Raw genomic sequence first — 21,370 nt, 5'->3', positions numbered from 1 at the left:
ATGCCATTTTTTTTTATTGATTTGAAATTATAGAATTACAGCAAACGAACACACAAACAACAAATGCACAGGAAAAAAACAACAAAAAAGACATTGGCGGTAACTCTAAGAAGGAAAAGTTACACAGTTTTTCACATCAGTTACAAGGTATTGACACTTGACACAGTTAACCTGTCAGGCCATTAATCATTCATTCTAATTTTTCAATCAGGCTAACAACTGGTTGCCAAATTCTCTGAAAAATCCCCTCTCTGTTTGACATAGTGAATCTTATTTTCTCTATATGTAAAATACTTCCTAACTCCTTCAGCTACATATCAAATGTTGGGGACTTCTCAGATTTTCAGAATTGTAACGTCAGTTTTCTGGCTGGCAGTGTGGATAAAGAGATGACCTGAGAGTCGTACCTATCCTTCACTATGCCCACGCTTTTCAATATTCAACTTTAATGAGCCTTTGCCAGTAGATTTATGATGCAACTTGTTGTACATAAATATGCAATTTGTTAAGGACCTATCAAGTGCCACGGAAGCATTGTTCAAAAGAGTGGGCCCCAGTGGGATTTGACCTCTAACCCTTGCAAGCGTTGGTGTTTTGCTCTGTGCTTTGAGGTAAACAAGCTGTTTGTGTCGACTGACAAGGCTAGCAGAGCGAGGTAATGCGTGGGAAATGATTAGCGCTATCTGTCAGGAGCTGAAATGTGATCTCCAGAGGAATATGATGCCTTCACAAACATCTTACAGAATACATAATAATACACTATCGTGCATGACAAGTTATCAGTGTGTCTAAATGTCTCTGTTATTTGCTTTCTTTGATTAAAATGTGTGCAGGCAGAGGATACATTTAAAATTGAGTTGCATTTACTATGACTAGTCCAGTAAAAAATATGCGATCATGATTGACAACAAAATCCTACAGCTTAATTAACATGCTAGTCATTATGTGACGCTGGATTTTAATGATTAATAGAGAGCATTGGTTTAAGTCGTGCCTTTTCACCGTTCTTTAGAGACGATGACAGATTGCTGTTTTGTGTTAACTCTCTTAGAAGGTGATTGTCAGAGCTATTAAACAAATGCATAAAGGTTCACATATTTGACTTTTTTGACAATTGTGATAGGCGTCAAGGAAATTGTTCTTAGTGGATGTGTAGCAGAGAGTCAGTGTAGGTGAGTTCGTAGATGTGTGTGTCCTAAGATGGCTTCAGCCTCAAGGGTTGCTCTGACCCTGATAGTGAGAGAGGAAGATTGATGGTGTTATTGAAGGAGAGGCACATTAAGAAACGGCGTAGGGGGTCCACACTGTGTCTGTCTCTCTATGCCTTCCAGCAGGCATGCATACAGGAATGAAGTGTGTAATGAAAAAAGCAAAATGCTTTTAGTATTTTCAGTTGAATCTCTGTATTGTTACACTTCTACTGTTGTCATCATTGGTCTGTAGTTTGGAGCCGTCTGTTGCGTAGAAAGATTAGAGCTGTATGTTTCGTGCCTTCACTTTCACACTCTAGTAGCCACAAGACAAGGTAAATATCCTAGACAAACAGGTAAGAGGACATGATGACACTCTGTCATATGTACAGTGTAGATTAGAGACCCGGACGCAGCAGTGAGACAGTAATGTGATTGTATGGTATGTACATGTGCAATAAAACATCAAGGACCACGCTGCTATCATACCAGACATTAATGTCCCAGCACGTTTGACTTGCATACGTACACTTTGTTCCTCCTGTTATTTTCTTTTTCTAAAACTGACCCAGCAGCATGGGCGTAGAGCAGTATTACAGTGCAACGTTGCTGAAAAATATGATCCGTTCCTTTGTGTCCGGGGTATTTAGACAAAGCTTGGTCGGTGCTTAAACAAACATAATTCTCTTGACACTCTGCGGCAAGTGAAATGAATATAATCAGGTCAGTATGTAATTGATTCCCTATATTGTGTTTCAATGATGGACAGATATAAAGTAATATTAGAAAGTCCTGTTTGAAGTGTGCCTGCTGCCTATCAGATTAGGAGAAGCAAAGAACATTGAATCAGAACAACGTTTTGGATGGAAAAATTATGATTATCATTTGTCAGGCTTAGGTTCCACTGCACTCTAAAAAAGAAATCCAAGCCACTTGAACATTAGGGATAATCAGAATGCTGTTTTTGATCTATAATCTCACTTTGAAAAGGCTCAAATATAGAAATAAGCCCAGTTTACAATAACAGGTTTTTGTGTCAAATCATTCATTTGAGTGCAGAGTTTCAGGTAAACGTTGAGTTTACCATTTTATACATACAAAGACACCACAAGTTTGTTTAGGTTGTGTGGTTTTATTTGTCTTCCAGAAGGTTATGATCTGTTAAAAAGGGTCAGCCCTATTTGTTTGATGTATGATTATTTTGTTTTGATGTAGAGTAATCAGTAATAGTGTAGCATTATTAGATTATTTAAGCAGTGAGTGAACGATCACTGTCTAGTTGTTTGAGAAAATGGTTCATTCATTGGTTCATTGGTGGAACTGAATTCACTATTAATGTTGCCTCCAGTCAGCAAATCACAACCAAGGGTGACAACCTCAGTAATCATGCACGTATCATCACTCTGATGTAATCGCAGTCACTCGTACATCACTAATTCACGACAACAATGTGGAAATGTGAACAACAGTGGAAACATTGCAGAACACAATAACACCAGTAACGGCAAAGCAACACCGATAAAATGATGATAACAATTGTAATTCCATTGCCCCAGTGCATGCTGGGAAGCCATCAGACACGCCTAGTGCGTTGGGTGACTCAGGCACTTGGTTTAAACGCAGTTAAGCCAAACCTGTGCTTGTTTTAATAATAATAAGAGTAATTAGGTCCAGTTTAGCCCACAGCTGCATTTTTGAAACGAAGAATGTTACTCCGCTGTTTTCACTTATTTTAGTTGATTGGATATTTTCTCAGAATGGTGTGGTTATGTACACACTGCTCTTGATTGACATCTATGGGTGGGACAACTTCCTCCTTTTAATTTATTTTAAGTAGCAGAGGTCCACCCTCTTTGAACCTGAAAAGAGGTTTAATGAGCCAGAGTACCTGAAGATGTCTTTTGTAAAGGGCCTTTAAACCCATCTCCTTTCTTTTAATCCACATATCCTCTTTATTACTGAAGTAGATTTACAATCTGATAGCAATTATAGATGATGCCTGTCACCTGGCTTCACCTGCTCATTAATATCATGGAAACAGCACTTGGGCCCAGCATTTGGTAAACCAAAAACTATTGTCCCGTAGAGAGGACAAAAACATAACAAACATAAAGTAAATAGAAATGCAGATTTCTGGAACCAGAGGTGAAAACAATGATCTTCCTCTTCAACCTCATCTCTTCTGAGACTGATCTCACAAATCAATACAGTTACAAATAATAGAATAATAATGTTTTTTTACTTCATTGTTTGACAGCCACAGACGGAAAAAAGAAGGCTATGTTTGTAAAAACATCTACAAATAGTGGACTTAAAGGGTGTCATTGGGTGTAGTATGAAGGGAAGTTTGTGAGTTAATGTTTTGATTTGCAAACCAACAGAGATGCTAGCCTCTGGTCTGAATCATGGATGTTTCAGAATGTGTTTGTTTATTTCAAAATGCCCTTTAGCGACGCACTTACAAGTAAAGTTTGATGTTCTGGGAAAATACTTTTTTCATACCCTCAGTCCGATGAGAAAATAAGTGTGAGGTCCAGGAGATATAGTGCAGCAAAACTCAAAGACAAAGTGGGGAGGACACTGCTGTGGAAAAAAATACACCTAACAAGTTGTGTTCAGTGCTACACTGTTAAAATCATTTGCTTTGCCTTTGATTTTTCTCCTGTTATGTTGTATTATATTTAACTGTCTGTTGTTGATCAGCCAAGTTGTACAATTTTGACCCTGAAAGATAACAAATACACAATATGCTGCGTATGCACAACAGTAAAGCCAATAATTCCTGGTCCAGCCTAGATCAAACACTGAGACTGCAACTTTAAGATTGTTTCGAGTCAGGCCATACATGGTCAGACAAGCAGCACCTGGACAATCACTGGCAAGTTGTATGATGGAAACCATCATATAGTTAACATCTATCTTACGCTCTAACTCCGACCAGCTGTTCCAGATAAACAATGTTTTTCCTGCTTCAGAGGCTACAGAAGGAGAAGACTGCAGGAAAATGATGTTTAATTGGAATTTAAATACTTGTAATACTTTTTGTGAGCCATTGATGCAGTAGTTTTTTTTTCAGTTCGGCTTTTATATTGGCCAATCATCTTCTAGCTGTTATGAATTAAGGTTCAATGGAACCCTTTGCCCAAAAGACTCGGAGTATAATTCACTACAGTATTGCACATACATAGTGTAGTATTCTGGCTATTATAGTCAAGACCACATTCAAGGTATGATTAAAATAATAAACAGAATATGGTCTTGAATTATTATTGTATTGTATTATCTGAAGTTTTACTGTAATAGTAATATTGGTTGTACTGTCTGTGTCTAGTAGTCCATGAATCTTAATTCAGGTCTCTCAGAATCTAAAGTATCATCTTGTTTATTTGAGAATTAAACTCCTGTGAACCTCCTTGTGAATCTAGATCATTTTGAGATAATGCAGAGATGAAGTACTTTGGAGATCCTCATTATCCCCATAACTGAATATCAAAAAACAAAACCTTGACTCAGATTAGTTAGAATGGGGACACATTTTAAATGAGTGCATGATTGCGGTAAAACCCAAAAATACCAGGTGATAATTTGTGCTGTAAGATCAAGTGAGGCATGAAACCAGGTCTGACTACAAAAGGCCTGTTTTCTGTGGTTTCACTTGGTTAGACAGAGCTGCAAAATGTGTTGTTTTTTGTATGTTGGAGCCTTTTACTTAATACCTGTTGTGGATTATGCATTAAAGGAGAGCTTTGCTTATTGTGCCAGCCACGTCAGATGTGCCTCTCTGTGCGTGTTGTCCGTTTGAGTGTGTCCCTAGTCAACCCTTCCACCACTGGCTGACTGATGTAGCTGTAGCCTAATTTTAGTTTATGAGGTGTGGGACCGCTGGGTGTTACCCTAGCTGCCATTTTAGATGAGGAGGCTGGGAACAACGTGCCTCACGGGGCTCCTATCTATCGTAATTATCTCACTGTCAGGGGTTGGACAAGGGGCTCGGACCTCACTCGCTTCCGTCAGCTTCCCTCAGCTCCTCACGTGCACACTCACACGTCCAGGAGCTCAGAGGCCCGATGTGGGCGCTGGCATGGCCTTACAGAACCTCAGCGTGCCGCGCTGCTATTGGACAGATCTCATCCCGCTGAGGAAAATGTTATCTAATGCATACTGTTGAGAGTGGCAAGATCTAGGCTAACATCAGGCAGGACAGCACAACCCAATTAGTCCAAATTAGATATGTCATTTGTCCTATCTGAATTATTTTGAATCTGGTTTTCAGGAATTTATAACATTTCCGTCAGATTTGGTTTATTATTATTAAATAAGCTTAGACAAGGGTGCAGCCTATTTACACTAGCCTTCTCTCTGAGGGTTGTGTTGTTGGCACCCTGCCTGGCCTCAGTTCTTAATCTCCACAGGAAGTGTGCATCTGTGTTTTCATTCCCCTGACAGGATGTGTGTGTGTCTGTGTTACGGTCCCCTGGTAGGACACCACAGATGGTGGAGGGCTGGGTTTGATAAAGTTGGCTCCTTTTTTGTACATCACTTGGTGTATTAACCCGGCCTGGCTGCTACAGCTCCGGTAGCGCTGTGACGTAAAGCAGACTGCACTTTTGGGTCAGGACCCAAAATGAGCTGAGCGAATAAAAGAAGTAATAGTATGTTTTCTCATTTTCTGATTGGTCCACTCTCTGTTTAAAGTAGAGATGTTCCGATACAATTTAATCCTTCCTGATACCAATTCCGATACCTGAACTTGAGGTATCGGCCGATACAGAGTACCGATCCGATACCAGTGTGATCAAGAAAAAGTATATAGTAGTTATTCTTCTTATTATTATTATCGTTATTATTATTATTATTATTATTATTATTTAACAGCTGTTTACTACTGACCATGTATGGATGTGATTTGATTAATATCTTTGTTGTATGGCCTGGCTCAGGTTAAACTCTTTGTAAAACATGAACAAATACATACAGAGAATGAATGACAGAACTTTCTTTTATTATTCAGTTTATCAGTTACAAAAAACATAAATAAATGAAGCTAGGAATAAATAACCATTCCATATTCTCTTAGGTGTCTCCTCAGTGGACAGCCTGTGTGATAATTTGTCCTGCAGGGTGCTTTATTCACACACCCTACTAGGTTACTGTCACCCCTCGAAACAGAAGCCTTACATACTGTACATATCAACGTTTTACTTGTTGGATTTTCCACTGTGAAATATAGTGGCAGCCATGATACGTCCAGGGCGACTGCACAGTAAAGGCTACTGTTTTGGAGCAGTGAAGAAGAATTGATATCCGGTTAAACATGTTAATTTTTTTCTGAGTTAATAAATGATGGCCTTGGATCGATGCGTAGACTGGCATACTCGCAGATACCCGATACCGAATTATGAGACGCACATCCGATACTGGTATCGGTATCAGAACAACTCTGGTATAAAGTGTAATTGTATCTTTTAATGAACATGCACATGGGGGAGTGACATTATCTCTTATCAGCTGCTGTATGATTGTGCAGCTTTTTTTTCAATCACTCTGTATTCTCATAATGACAGCCTACAGTCACCTCAGTAGCCTTTCTTCATCTGTATTTGTCACGCCGGGGGTGTACTGTAGCCCACCCAGCTAGTAGCTTTCTGTAGCCTCTGTTGATGTTGTCTCTGATCTGTGTTCCCCACATCAAAAGCAGACATCCCCCGCTGTACTCACCACCCTGTCCTCTAGCCTCTCCAGCCAGCCTCTGTCACACACAGCTGTCCATCTCTCCCTGCCCACCACTGTTCTGTTGTATCTCTAACGCTTTCTCATGTCACTCTCTCCTCACCTTCTCTGTTCCATCTTTCTGTCTCTCACCTCTCCGTACCTCTCGCCAGATTTATATCTTACTTTAAGTTCACTGCTTTTATTTTCTCTTGCCTCTCTCTCTCATGTCTCTTTCTCTCCTCCCATCTCTGAAGCACTTACTCTCTGTTTGTCCATATTTCTTTTTCTCTCTCTGTATCACCCCTCCTCTGTCTACCTCTTTGTCATCTCACCCATCAACATTCAGTTTCCCTCTTTTTATCCCTAGAGGAAAATGGGTGGTTTCTGCATGAAATGTGGTACTTCAGATCTCTGCACTAACTACACACACACATACACACACACACACACACAGACTCATGAAGGTGGACATTTTCACCAACACAACTTGCGGTGAAAACGCTGAAATAAATTACACCTTCAATACACCTTTGGAGTATTTTTAGAGACTAAATTACAGCCATGCCGATTGGAAAGTATATGATTGTTTTGATTATATGTTATATGTGATTTTCTGTATATCATACAATGCATGTACTGCCTGTAAAAGTTATCACCAAGAAGGAATGTTCGCCCTGAAACACCTCCTTATCAAACTCAAATCACACCTCAGAGTATTCCCATAATGACTTAATACCGGCTGAGCTCTTAGTCTATACATAGTATGTCACATTCTCAGTTTTGCCTGGCACATTTGCGGCTGACGTAAGGAGAGCCTATATTTGGGAGGTGTCATCAACAATATTACAGTTTCCTGTCAGGACCCCCTCTCCCCTCTCTGAGCTGGATAGCTTAACGTGATGCTGCACGTGCAGGTGTGTGTGTCACATGAATCAAGTCTGACTTGCTTTTTGTGTTTGAAGAAGAGGTACAGGGCACATCCAGACTGTTCCAGGCCAAGTGCGAGATAAAAGTAGACGCTTAATGGAAAATTCCGACCTCAGATACTATTTAACTGTCAGATATGCTCACCCTGTGTCGTTCTGTCCCACCCAGGGGTTATCCGGTGATGATGTGGTGCTCCCACGTTCCCTCAACCTGCCTTGCCTACTTATACTTCAGTACTTATACTGTACATATTACAGCTCCATTGCATTCTGGCGTAGTGAGGCTACTGGTGGAGAGTCTGGTCTTTCACAGTCAATTGCTCCCTTTTATAAATATATAGAAGATGTCCTACTGCCCGTCACATTAACAACATTTCTAGGAATAAGCAAAGCCAAGAGTAAGTCCTAGAATTGCAAGGCCTGTTGGCAGCTAGAGTTTCTAGGGTTTCCTTCAAGCATAAACATAAAATATATATATGTATATATATCTCAACAATGTCTGCTTTGCTGTATAAAACATTGCACTGAAATACTGCGAGGTTGAATAAGGTACTGGATGTGCTTAGAGAGGTTGTGGAGGAGGGTTGTGCTGTTAAAACTTGTGCTGTTGTGCTGCCAGTTACTGCATAATCAAGTGATTATTAGCAATTAAGAGCCAAAATCAGATTTTATGACAGCAGTGATGGATTTGTTTCTACTTTTAGAAATGTCCATTAATGTCTTTTGCACTGGCCCGAGGCTAAACTAGACTTAAGAGGTCATGACCTTGTTTAAAATCACATTACCTAATTTAATTATGTATTTAAATGTAAATACATTGCTCTTTTTCTGTTCATCATTTAACTGCTAAGCTCTTTTTTTGTGTGTTGCTTACTTTATTCCTTTTATGGAAGTGCAACATAATGGCTATAGCTGCATTTCTTTTAAAGCTGGGGTAGGCAGGTTGGAGCAAATATGATTTTAAAAAAAGTTTTTTTTTTTTTTAAATGTCTATATTTTGACAGTAGTGCATGAGACAGGTAATCTGAGAAAAATCATGTGTGTCTGTGTCCTCCGGTGCTCTTAATGGCATCTGCAAGATTTCACAGACCGGAGGAAAACAACCAATCAGAGCCGAGCTGGAACCTGCCATCTCTGAGCAGCTGTCAATCAATCGGGAACTCCGATCAAACGGTCAAACTAGGCAGTGCTGATCAAATATGAATCAATATTCTGTTACTGTCTTTCAACTTTCTCATTTTACAGCTAAACAGTGCACTACAAGATATTTCTGAAAACATTTGAGGCGAGAAATAGGCATTACAGTAACAGAATAAGTGATTGGCCAAAGTCTCCCGTCACGGGCAAGATTTTGTAAAGCCTGAAATCAGAATCATGAGGAGGTGCAGAAGTCTAGTTTTCTCTCAGAACACTTGAATTACAATATGCTGGATGGTTATTATGGAATTTTTGCCCGGTGATGCCAAAAATATTCTGCCTACTGCCGCCCTTAATTACATTTTGTCAGAAGAAAAGTTGGGCTTTCTCACCTTATACATGAGGTAATTATATTGCTGTGGATGCGCCCATCAGTTATTAAACCCGGCGCTCCGTTGGGGTCTTGGAAGTTTGAACTTTCTGTGTTCAACTGCAGAAAGTTATTACTGCCTTCCCTGGTCTGGTTTTGTCACTCGATCATTAATATTGTGGATCTTATTGAAAAACCACATACAACTTTTGTGATGCTGTAGCCTGTTTATTAGTATTCATTCTCCGTAGTGAAAACTAGACCAATTGTTTATTATTTGTGATTCAGTATTCATCATCAAAACATTTAAGGACTGGCAAATTTGTATTCTGGAGATGAAGTCGGCAAATATCCAAGTTTTACGTATGTGCCAACCCAAAATAACCCTAAAATCTTGCATATGACGTCTTGTTTATTGGTAAATGGCTTTACATAGTTCCTCTACTTCTCAGGAGAAGATATTTTTGGATGATTCCCTGGAGGGTCAGGTACAGTAGCTATGCTCAGTGAATTCAGCATCTCTTTGTGACTACAGGAAAGAAGAAGACATACTGTGTGGGTTTATGTGGCGCACCTTCTGTCCTTGAAACCTCCAACCGCCTTTACAACTCTGATTGTTGCAGATTTTTCACCAATTCTTTCTCTTTCCCTCCTCTTTTTGTGTGTCAGGTTTGTGAGCAGCCATGACGAAGTCCTACGAGTTCAACTGGCAGAAGCACCTGCCCGAGTTCATGCAGGAAGGCGCCTCCTTCGACAGGTTTGATGAGGTAAAAAATGTTGCATTTCTTGGGTGCATATGAGGTTTCTACATTGTGTGATAAATAAATAGATGACTAGAACAGCTTAGAATGCCAAAATAAACAGCCTCCTAACCTGTTTATGCAAAATTCATGATACATTATAGCATCTCATGACATCTTCTGATGAAGTGAAGATTTAAGTTGTAATGTCCGTGATGAGCGTATGAAGGGCTTAGCCTGTGATGCAAGCTGTATGAGTTTGTCAATAACGTTGTTGTTACAGGTTATTTGCTCTGTCCTTTAATCATCCTTCACCATTAATGACCATCCCCCGGTTAGTCATTAGCGTGCACACACACACACACACACACACACACACACTCATAATGTAGCAGAGGCGTCTCCTTTATAACCTGATACGTCATTGTTGTAGTCAGAGCTCTAGCTGTAGGCAGGCCACATTGATCAGCCTCATTAATAAGCTTCAGCGTGGCGACTGCTTGTCTGCAACACGTCCACAGTCTTAAGCAGCACCCTGAAAAGATTATCTGTGTGTGATCTCAGTTAGTGAATGTATCCTTTGTTTTTACATATAGATCATTAATCATTTTCTTCATTAGTATGTAGATTTGTTATAGGTGTAAGTGGATTTGCGTAGTATGATTGAAATCAGTAGGGAAATGTGGAAAAGCAGCTTTGGAGGAAGCAAGAAGTGAAGATATTTCTCACAGCTTGTTTGAGTTTAAAGTCAAGCAAGTTGAGATTAATACTGTATACAGCAGGATATGAAAAAGTGCTTTACCAAAGACAAAACACTAAAACAACATAAACAACAGCAACAGATGAAATCTAAGTTAAAAAATATAAATAAATCACTGAAAAGTGAATTAAAAAAAGCTGATTTTTAAAACCGAATAATATTAAATTATCACTTAGTTACAGCTGCAAGAATAGTTATTGCCTTTATCCAATACCAATAGAATTAAAAAAAGATATAGACAAATATTTACCAATAACATTAGTGTCACCAAATATCCATCTTGCTGTGTGTGTATATGACCCTCTGTGTATCTTGCCCACGTTTCCTCTGACTAACTTAATCAGGACACTTAGCCAGGACATTTTCCGAGCAAAGGTAAAGTGTGTCACACGCGCGTGCACACAGACATATACACACACACCCAATGCACATATCAGGAAATCCCCTCAGTCCTCTCCGTTTATGTGGGCATCTGTAGGGGGATGAGGATCCTTCCTAGGCAGAGAAGAGTACTTGAAATAGCATAGGGAGAACATCTACAGCCATGTCAAAGCGAGCCATGAAACTGGGCCGGCATGCTTCTGAAGAAAGTCCTCAGTGTGTTGCTGCTCTGTTGCCTGTGCCTGGCAAATACAAAGCCTGCAGGGGACATCTGCGTTGACTGAAATGACGTACGCCAAGTCCACCCACAGACATAGACATGTTCTTGATCAGTCCCTCTCATAAGGACACACACACACACACACACACACACACACACACAGGCACAAATATGCTTAACAGCATGGATCTTTTCCACAAAACATTCTCTTCTGACTGAAACCCCATTGAGCGACAGATGGTAGAGACAGGTAGTGTGTGTGTGTGTGTGTGTGTGCGTGCGTGCGTGCGTGCGTGCGTGCGTGCGTGCGTGCGTGCGTGCGTGCGTGCGTGCGTGCGTGCGTGTGTGTTCCTACATAGTTTTCAGTGCAATTCAAAGCTTTATAGGGGATCTCTATCATTACTTATACAGTACCATGGTTTGGGTGAATACTTGATTCTGATTGGCTGCAGAGTAAGTGACCATGGTATAAGCATTATAATGCCCTTTGCGTCGGACGGTTTTGGCCTCCACGTCATCCATTAATTCCTGATAACGGACACTTCGTCAGGCATTATCCCTTACATAAAGTCTCTCAATGCTACATGTAGGTATTACAGTCCTGTCCAAAATAAGAATATCTGACATGGCGTATTTGTAAGAGCATTTTCATGTCCCAGAATGCTCTTGTTGTGATATTGTTCCCTTTCTTGTATAGATGCAGTGCTGCTAGTTCCTGTCTTTTTCTTGTCTTGCTTGAATTTTCTACTTGTGTCTTTTTAATGTTGCCTGTCTGTCACTCGTTATCTGATTAACTGTAGTGGATACGTTTTCTTTACCTTTTCTGTTTCGCTTTACGTCTGTACAGTACAGTGTTGGAGAGACTTTAAGAATAGCTATAGATTTCCAATAATTCATCAGTTTTTGTCTTGGAGTTAGATATTTCAGATGAGTTTCCCTTCTTCTGACAAGTCAAGAAGCAAGGAGGTCAAAGGTCAAAGATCTTTACTGATCAGTCATGCTAACAGCCACGGGCTTCCTTTTTTTGTGTGTGTGTGTTTCATTCATTGTCTCACTGATTGGAAATCAATCCCTTAAGATCTGGCTGGAGTTTGGTTTCCATGGGGACTGAACAGCCTCAAATTGACAGCCAGTTAATGAAGGCAGATGAAAAACAGGTCAGAGTTGTCATGCAGTGAAAACAGATAAACAATTATTTCTGCTGGTTATTCTAATCATTTTATTTTTCACAAAATGTTACGTGATATTGGTAAATTTTACTGTAACTCCCACACAGGCTATTATAATATTGGTTTGGTAATTTGGACTGAGTGGAAAATGCCAATAGAATATCCGCTCCATCCATGAAATAGGCTCACCTGGTGAATATTGAAATACTTTGTTGCTGTTTACAAAAAAGACAAAACAAAAAAATGACGAACAAAAGAAGAAACTTGGCTTGAACACTAACAGCAAAATTAGGATATAATGCAAATAAGAACATGGCTGAAATAGCAAAATAAGGAAAGAATAATTCTTTTTTTTTTTGCATTATGAATAATACTGAATTCTGTCTTTCACTGTTGAGCACCAGCCAGTCAGAAGAGACAGAGTGGCATGACATGCAACACTTCCTGTGTTTTCATCCCCCAGCCAGCCAATGCCTCATGTTGATCTGGCTTGCTCGGGGCTCCAGGGCATGAGTATGGATGAGTGTGTGTTTGTGTGCATGTGAATGACTCGCTTTGGTTATGTGTTAGTGTGTTATGTCCTCTTGATGGTCTTTCATGTGGATGTAAACAAACATATATTTTTTTAAGTTGCTTAACTTAATATAGTTAATGCAGACCAAACAGTCTGGTTTTGGGGTTTGCTGTTATTGTTTCAGCGATCATTGTATGAAGGGGACAGAACAAGAGAGACACGCCGAGCTGCACTTACCCAGGCACTTAATAAAGAATGTACACATGTTGAGTGGGAGCCGGACTACCATAACTAGGGGTGTCCGCCTATCCATCCACATCCACCCAGAGATGACTGGACCTCCAGCTAATTGTTCCTTTGCCTGTGGAAGGACTGAGTGTTCCCATAAACCTTTTAGTTTTACAAGAACATGCCGTCTGATAGTGTAACAGTAGCCTGCTGCATGTTCTAAACAGTCGAGGCTCATTTGGGACCGTCTCTTTCATAGAGGTTGGCTTCACTATGTGCGACTGAAGCCTCTGTCAGTTCCAATTCAGATGAAAGAGAGTCAAGCTTTTAACTGCACTTAGAGCAGTCCCACTATTTCCTGAATGGAAATAAGATTGTTCAATTGGTTTTTATGATGGTTTTTAGATGACATGATATAGCCAAATAAAAGCCGGATTAGTGCTATTTGCAGCCGTGATCTCATGGAAGCCACATCCTGAAATAATACGTTATGTGTGTGTGTGCCACACTGTTCCCTACTGCTAATATTAGAGTTGGAGTGACCCAGCAGCCATCTCCTATTCTATTTTTTTCCTCATGTTTTATCCCTCTCAGATGTGTGATTTGAGTTGGGGACACACACACACACACACACACACTTTGACACTAGTCATCCGTCAGTGCAATCACAGCTTCCAGCAGCTGATTGAACTGAGTGAAAAATGTTTGGGTAAGATAAGCAAGCTGATGTTGGTAGATTTTCTGCTCCGACACTCCTGTTGAGCTGAATAGAGGCCCGCTGCATGTTGCACAGAAGCTGATAGATGGAATATTAGAGTACGTGTGTGCAGAAGCATCATAGTGGCTGTGCGAGCACACTTTTAATCTTGCTCAAACACGTACACAATCACACATGCATCTCACCCAGGGTTGTCCCCCGGATCTAACAGCACAGCACTTCCAGCCAAATCATGTTTGCATTTAACAGTTTGTGGCAGTCGCATTTATCTCACTTCGTGTTTGCCCCAGCAATAGGTTTCATCTCCTCCGCACACAACACGTGTGTGTGTGTGTACATACTGAATGTATTTGCGCATACTTTGCATGTTTTTGCATTTCTCTGTGTCTTTAGGCAGACAGGTACATCTTAGAAAATGAATTAGCTACATCTGTTTATCTGCTTGCGTAAGCCCTGCTTGTGTTAAACAGGCTGACTGTTTAATGTCTTCCCATGTCAAATGAAACCACGTGACTAATGAAGCCCTCTCTCTTATGAAAAAAAAATGTTCCCCTCTGCAGGACCCGTACATCTTTGAGCCAAACTGTCAGATGACGGTGGACGAGTATGGCTTTTTCATCTGCTGGAAGAGTGAGGGAAAGGTATAGCCTCCATCTCTTCTTGTTTGTGTATTCTCTTGTCTAACAGCGGGTCTTCCAAAGTAAAATGTATTTTTATTATCAGTAAAAGCTTTCCTTTGTCCCTGGAAACCTGTGAAACATATAGGAGAAGGAAAAGAAGCATATCACAATGCATCATAAAGCATCATCATCACACTGCCACTCAGAAACAGAGTGTACTAATTTTACTTCAGGAAAGAAGCCCAGTGGCATGTTTGTCAAAAATTCAGATTTTGATGTTATTCTTTGTTAAGCTTTGTGTAACAAGTGAATTTGAATAAGAACACTTCTTACTTAAGGCATGGCCTGGGGGTATTAGTATTTACATTGTGCTACAGGACTCAAATTGTCTGGTACTAAAGCAAATAACACTGTTTGATCACCGTGACAGAAGACGTGTGAGACATTGAGTAAATAAAAACAATACATTTAGTTGCATAAATGGATATTTTCAGATATTTAAAAAACTTTAAAGGACCATACTGGTGATTTTAGTGTGTTACACAGTGGGCAACCTCCGGGTCTGAAAAGTGAAGCCAATGCTGAAGTGCCCTAAACTTGCATTCTTTCTAATAGCCAGCAGGGGGCGACTCCTCTGGTTGCAAAAAGAAGTCTGATTATATAGAAGTCTATGAGAAAATGAGCCTACTTCTCACTTGATTTATTACCTCAGTTAACATTGTAAACATGAGTTTATGGTCTCAATCTCTAGTTTCAAGTCTTTTTAAATACAGCATGATGTTCATTTAGTAAATTATGGTCCCATTTAGAGTCAAATAGACCATAAAGCAGGGGATGCTTTAGGGCGTAGCTTTCTTGTATTGACAGGTCATTACCATGGTGTTGTCAGGCGAGGGTGTAGGTCTGTGTTTTCGTCTTTGAATTTGAACCCTTTCACAGTGTGTTTTCAGTTCATGAAAGTTAATTAAAACCTAAAAAATGTCTTATTCAGCGTTTTGTCGTACTTAGCTCCACCCTCTAGTGTCACCTCTGGTTGCAAAAAAAACAATGGCAACGGCCAAAAACCAAGATGGCAACAGCTAAAATTTCAAATTCAAGGCTTCAAAACCGTAGTCCACAAACCATAGGTGAAATCATAATACTGCCACTCAGAAACAGAGTAAGCTATATTCTGGTATTGTGCTAATTTTACTTCAGGAAAGAAGCCCAGTGGCATGTTTGTCAAAAATTCAGAATGTTATGTTATTCTTTGTTAAGCTTTGTGTAACAAGTGAATTTGAATAAGAAGACTTCTTACTTAAGGCATGGCCTGGAGGTATTAGTATTTACATTGTGCTACAGGACTCAAATTGTCTGGTACTAAAGCAAATAACACTGTTTGATCACCATGACAGAAGACAAGTGTGAGATATTGAGTAAATAAAAACAATACATCCACTTCTTATATACAGTCTATGGTGCTACACTAACTGCATATCCTTTCTAATGACCATTTTCCAAAGCATATTTTTAGATTGATTTCCTTCCCTCTATATGGACAGTTATTTTCAGCACATGCCGGTACGGTATTAAAATCAACAAGGGGAGAATATAGGTGATCCATTGCAGTCAAACTCAACATCAAAACCTGGAAACATGACAAACAAATATCTTTCTATGCATTGTTTATACCTGCTCATCTGCCAATCTGACGTCAATAAACAAAGGAGGAAATGTTATAGGTATTGGAAACTTGATTATGAGACAGACGTGTAGGTGTTACTCATCATAACCTACGTTAATAACTTGTCAGATGCTGAGAGATTGTGCTGTTGCCACTGTGTATTAAGAAATGATTGCAAAAAACAAACAGAATGCACTATGACTCATCTGTCTTGTTTTCTTAATCTTTTCCCCGTCTCCACCTGCTATCACATCCTTCCCTCTACCTATATTCTCTTTATCTTTTTCTGTGTATCTCTCCTGCAGGAAGGCCAGGTTCTCGAGTGTTCCCTCATCAACAGTATTCGTGTCGGTGCCGTCCCGAAGGTGAGACCTCAGGAAAGACAATTTCCTCGCTTTCTGTTTTTACAACGTTCACGCTCTCTGCACATCCCCACCCAACATCCAATCTCTTGCTCCCACAGTGACACTCCGTGGTAAAGTCCTGGGGAGACGTTATTCGTGCTTTAATTAGCCGAGGCTACGGCGGAGTGTTCCATCGATCGACTGACTGATCTGGGACTCTCCGTCGAGTTCTCGCTCCTGAGCTTCTCTCTCTGCCGGATTCACCAGGGGGCACCAGCAGAACATAAACATGAAATATTAAACTCATCAATATTTATACAACGGTGCCCGGGTATAGCTGCAGGATGTATCTGAATATTTTTTGTGTGCTTTTGACCCAGAGAGGAATAATGAAAAGACTGTGCTTCAGGGCCTATTATGATGTGCTGTCAGGGGACGACTGGGCTAAGGAGCTCACACTGTGGGAGCAAAACCTCATAGGTATAAGACGTTCTGTCTCTGTCAGAATGACTTTTCCCACTCCTCTAATAGGAAACTAATCTTGAAACAGCTGATGATGCACTGACCAGCTGCATTATTCTGTATTTTCAGAGCAGCTGGCAACCAATCAGTTATTTATTTTAGCTGGTATGGAGCCAGATATACAGATCTGTATGATTTCTCTGTATATTAAATATTGATTCATGCAGTTTTGCCTTGACAGTGACACATTATGTGGTAGTATTTGGCAACGTATAGAGCAGATGAATTATGAAAGCTGTTACGGGAATACCCATGCGGACTCCTGCTTCTAATTAGAATGCAAACCTGTCAAGCCACGAAAAGTCAAACACCTGACAGGAGACACTGGTGTGTACAGAAGCATTACCAGGTTGTATATGTACTGTTGACAGCAGGAGGTGGTCTGTTTGCTCGGGGCCTCCGTGTGGACGTGTGTGTGTGTGTATACATGTGTAAGGGCACGTATACAGATCCTGCAGCCTGATAGCAGCTCCTCCTGTTTGTTCTAACGCTGTATACTGTCTTGTAAGTAGCACACTAAGAACAACAGAGAAACACCGGGCTTTTCCTCAGAGGCTAACATGGTTACACAAGCCCACGAGAGCTGTTTCACATAATCCAATGAGCGAGGGAGAGATGAATGGCATTGGATGATTGCTGGCTGGGGTTTTAAAACGGCTGAGCCTGTTTGCCTGTTGCTGTTAATTCAATCATATAACCGAAATACATTACACACTTCCATGGCGACGATGGTGGCAGGCTGAAATCTGAAAAAGATGACGGGGAGGAGTCGTGCTGTGTTTTTGATAGCGAGAGAATGTTTTCATGGATTTTAGCAGTCATGTCATGCTAAACTGTGGTGACGACCGTAGATTATCCTGAGGAACATAACCAGGGTAACTGCAGGTCTTTAAATGTCAGAAACGTCATATCTAATGCCTTATAAAAATATAGGCAATTTAATCAAATCAAATATCAGCATTTAATATAGATTGTTGTAATTCATTCAAAGTCTTATAAATGCATATAAATGTCTAAAATAGAGTTAAAGTCTTGTTTTTTAAGTGTTTAATGTCGGTTTTATTATTTATTGTAGAATTAGATCATGTTATTGGTGGAGCGACTTTGGAAAGTAAGAAACAGAATTAAGTAAAAGCCATTCATTTCACCAAAAGATGTAGTTTGGACCGATAATAGGGTCAGTTTTGTTTTTCTATGGAGCCTCACATGCAAATATATTGTTAGATAATAGTGGCGGGATGGGGTTAATATAACATGTCAAACATTTTGGACATTTCCTGCTGTGATTTTTCTTATAATATTTTATATCTTCCTGACATTTATTATGTGCTCAATCAGAATCCAAATCCAAGTCTTTTTGTTTTTGCTGCTTTTTGGTTGTTAGTTTTGGTTTTACTGACAAGGCAGCATTGAAAAGAAAAGATCTGAAACCTGTTGATTTGCATTGTCCCATACTCAGCCCTTAAACATCATGATAGAAGCAGATGTTGGTACAGTGCAGACATTAAAACCCACTGACAGTGAAGACAACAAATCATTTTTTTGAGTGTCAAAGTATTTGTATTCTCGGCAAAAACTCTGTCCAACATGTCCAGTAAATAGAAACCTTCTCTCAGAATTATGCATTTTAATAATCAACCGTTTAACTGTTATCCGACATTAAGCATTTTAACCGGTTAACGCCATCGGCTAAACGGTTAAAATAAATATTCATAATTAAGTAGAAAGCTGTTCCCCTGCATAGCCTTGCATTTGTCAACTATATGGTGATTGCTTTTTGGCTTTGAATGAAGTTAAGCCAAACTACACACACACACACATTTACTTAACAAACAGAAGCGACCAGAACATCCTATGAGCCAATCCTCTTCATATTCCAATTTATGTAACTTACATAATGTAACTAACACTTGACTGCCAACCTTCTCCTTCCTACTCCAGTAAAGTGGTGTCTGAAGTGTTGCTTTCCAGCACTGTCGAACACGTCCAAATCTGGACTTCATGGAACTTTTCGAGCTGCAAAGATTTCTTTTGTATTTAGTATTGTAATCTGTTCCTCCATGATGCATGTCCGTTATATCCCTTTTTAGCTGATATGGGCTTTAAAAGTCTCCCTAGCATTATCCATACAGTATATCATACATTTCAACAACCTGAGGCTTTTCCACAACACCACTAAACATTTCAACTGCCTTCTCTCTAAACTCATTTCCCATTGTGTTTTCTTGTCAGTGACTATTTACTGCAACAATACCAGAATATGAAATTAAAACCTCCCACTTAGATTCCTTGCATTTCCTCTTCTAACTTCTGAGATTATTCAACACTTGGACAGCCTACACCACCACTTTACTTCTCATTTGTTATCTATCTTTCTTTCCGTCTTCATTTCTTTTTTGTCTTTCTAGGCATGTATTGTCTGACATAGTTTTTCTAAACTTTCTTGCTTTCTCTTTTTCTCAGGAACCCAAGATCTTGGCATCATTCGAGGCCCTTGGAAAGACGGAGGCAGACTTGGAGGGCTGCATCATCTGCATCTGCAGCGGCACAGACCTGGTCAACCTTAACTTCATGTTCATGGTGGCGGAGAGCCCCGACACAGCCAGGGTAAATACATGCATGCACTATATTTCCACTGCTCGCTGCTTTGGTGCTTTGGAAGTTAAATGTTAAAATGATACCGATGACATGCAGACCTTGAGAATAGTTTTTTTTCTAGGACTGTCAATTGATTAAAATATTTAATCGTGATTAATCACGATTTATCACACATTTTTTTATCTGTTCAAAATGTACCTTAAAGGGAGATTTGTCAAGTATTAAATACTCTGATTAACATGGGAGTGGGCAAATATGCTTGTTTTATGCAAATGTATGTATATATTTATTATTGGAAATCAATTAACAACAAAAAACAATGACAGATATTGTCCAGAAACCCTCACAGGTACTGCATTTAGCATTAACAATATGCTCAAATAATAACATGGCAAACTGCAGCCCAACAGGCAACAACAGCTGTCAGTGTGTCAGTGTGCTGACTTGACTATGACTTGCCCCAAACTGCATGTGATTATCATAAAGTGGGCATGTCTGTAAAGAGGAGACTCGTGGGTACCCACAGAACCCATTTTCATTCACATATCTTGAGTTTTTCCTTGCCAAAATTTAGCGCACATTTAGAGTGTTATTTATCCTCCTTCACAACAAGCTACTATGACAATGGATTCCTTAAGTTTTTCTAGTTTCATATGATGCCAGTATCTTCACTCTAGCTTTAAAACTGAGCCCGCTACAACCTCCGAAAGATCGATTGCGTTAATGCATTAAAGAAATTAGTGGCGTTAAAACGAACTTGTGTTACCGCGTTATTATCCCGTTAACTTTGGCAGCCCTATTTTTTTTTCATATCCAAAGTCAGTGCAGTTTTGGACAAATCCAACGTGTATTGTATATCTGTATTTACTTATTTAGATGAATGTTCACGATGGTCAGAAAACATATATGTGGTCTGGAAACGTAGCCAATGTAAACTCTGCTTAGCACCTGGAGTACCCCTCTAATTCATTCAACATTTCCACATTACACAGTATAAAGGCTAAAAGAACCCCGACACAGCACATATTTATTTCAGAAACAAAGCAAATTGCCAGGTGAATGGTTCATACACCAACTCCTACACAAGGCAGATCTGGCCTTGGTTCAGTCTGATAAAGAGACACATTTGGAATGAGTCATTTCTGTGTCTCACCCCATCTCTATCTCCCTGTGTGCCTCCTGCACTTCTGCTTTTGCTGTTATTTTCTGATCCTTTTTGTCTCGCTCTTAGTCTACTCTCTCTCTCTCTCTCTCTCTCTCTCTCTCTCTCTCTCTCTCTCTTTCATTTCTCTCTCTATTTTTCTTCCCACTCATCTAAGAAAAAGCTCTGTGAGAAATCTGACTGCCTTATTGAGTAGAGAAACACCTCTCCATCCAACCTTCTGTTTATCACTTTCTCTGTTTCTCACTCATCCCTTCATTTCTGTTTTGGGCTGAGACAGATGACACCCCGTCCTCTCTCTCTCTCAACTCTCTACTCTCTCTTTTTATCAACAGACATTAATATTATTGCTGACCCCTGCCTGCTGGCAAACCTCCAAAGATTGCACACAACCTG

General features: G+C 39.9%; 1 protein-coding gene across 3 annotated transcripts in view; it reads left to right on the top strand.

Moving 5' to 3' along the window:
- Positions 1 to 21,370, top strand: part of LOC119476827 (1-phosphatidylinositol 4,5-bisphosphate phosphodiesterase beta-4-like) — an 81,918-nt gene that overhangs the window by 34,152 nt on the left and 26,396 nt on the right. For all 3 annotated transcript variants that reach the window (XM_037750383.1, XM_037750380.1, XM_037750382.1), the window contains exons 4-7: positions 10,005 to 10,102; positions 14,626 to 14,706; positions 16,654 to 16,713; positions 19,678 to 19,821. In XM_037750383.1, coding sequence (XP_037606311.1) covers positions 10,019 to 10,102; positions 14,626 to 14,706; positions 16,654 to 16,713; positions 19,678 to 19,821 — 369 coding nt within the window. In that variant the 5' untranslated portion in view covers positions 10,005 to 10,018. The remainder of the gene's footprint in view (positions 1 to 10,004; positions 10,103 to 14,625; positions 14,707 to 16,653; positions 16,714 to 19,677; positions 19,822 to 21,370) is intronic.

Source organism: Sebastes umbrosus, chromosome 18, assembly GCF_015220745.1.
Source record: "Sebastes umbrosus isolate fSebUmb1 chromosome 18, fSebUmb1.pri, whole genome shotgun sequence".
In the NCBI taxonomy this organism is placed as follows: domain Eukaryota; kingdom Metazoa; phylum Chordata; class Actinopteri; order Perciformes; family Sebastidae; genus Sebastes; species Sebastes umbrosus.
The sequence above is the reverse complement of the archived record's forward strand: the minus strand, read 5'-3'. Positions and strand labels throughout refer to the sequence as shown.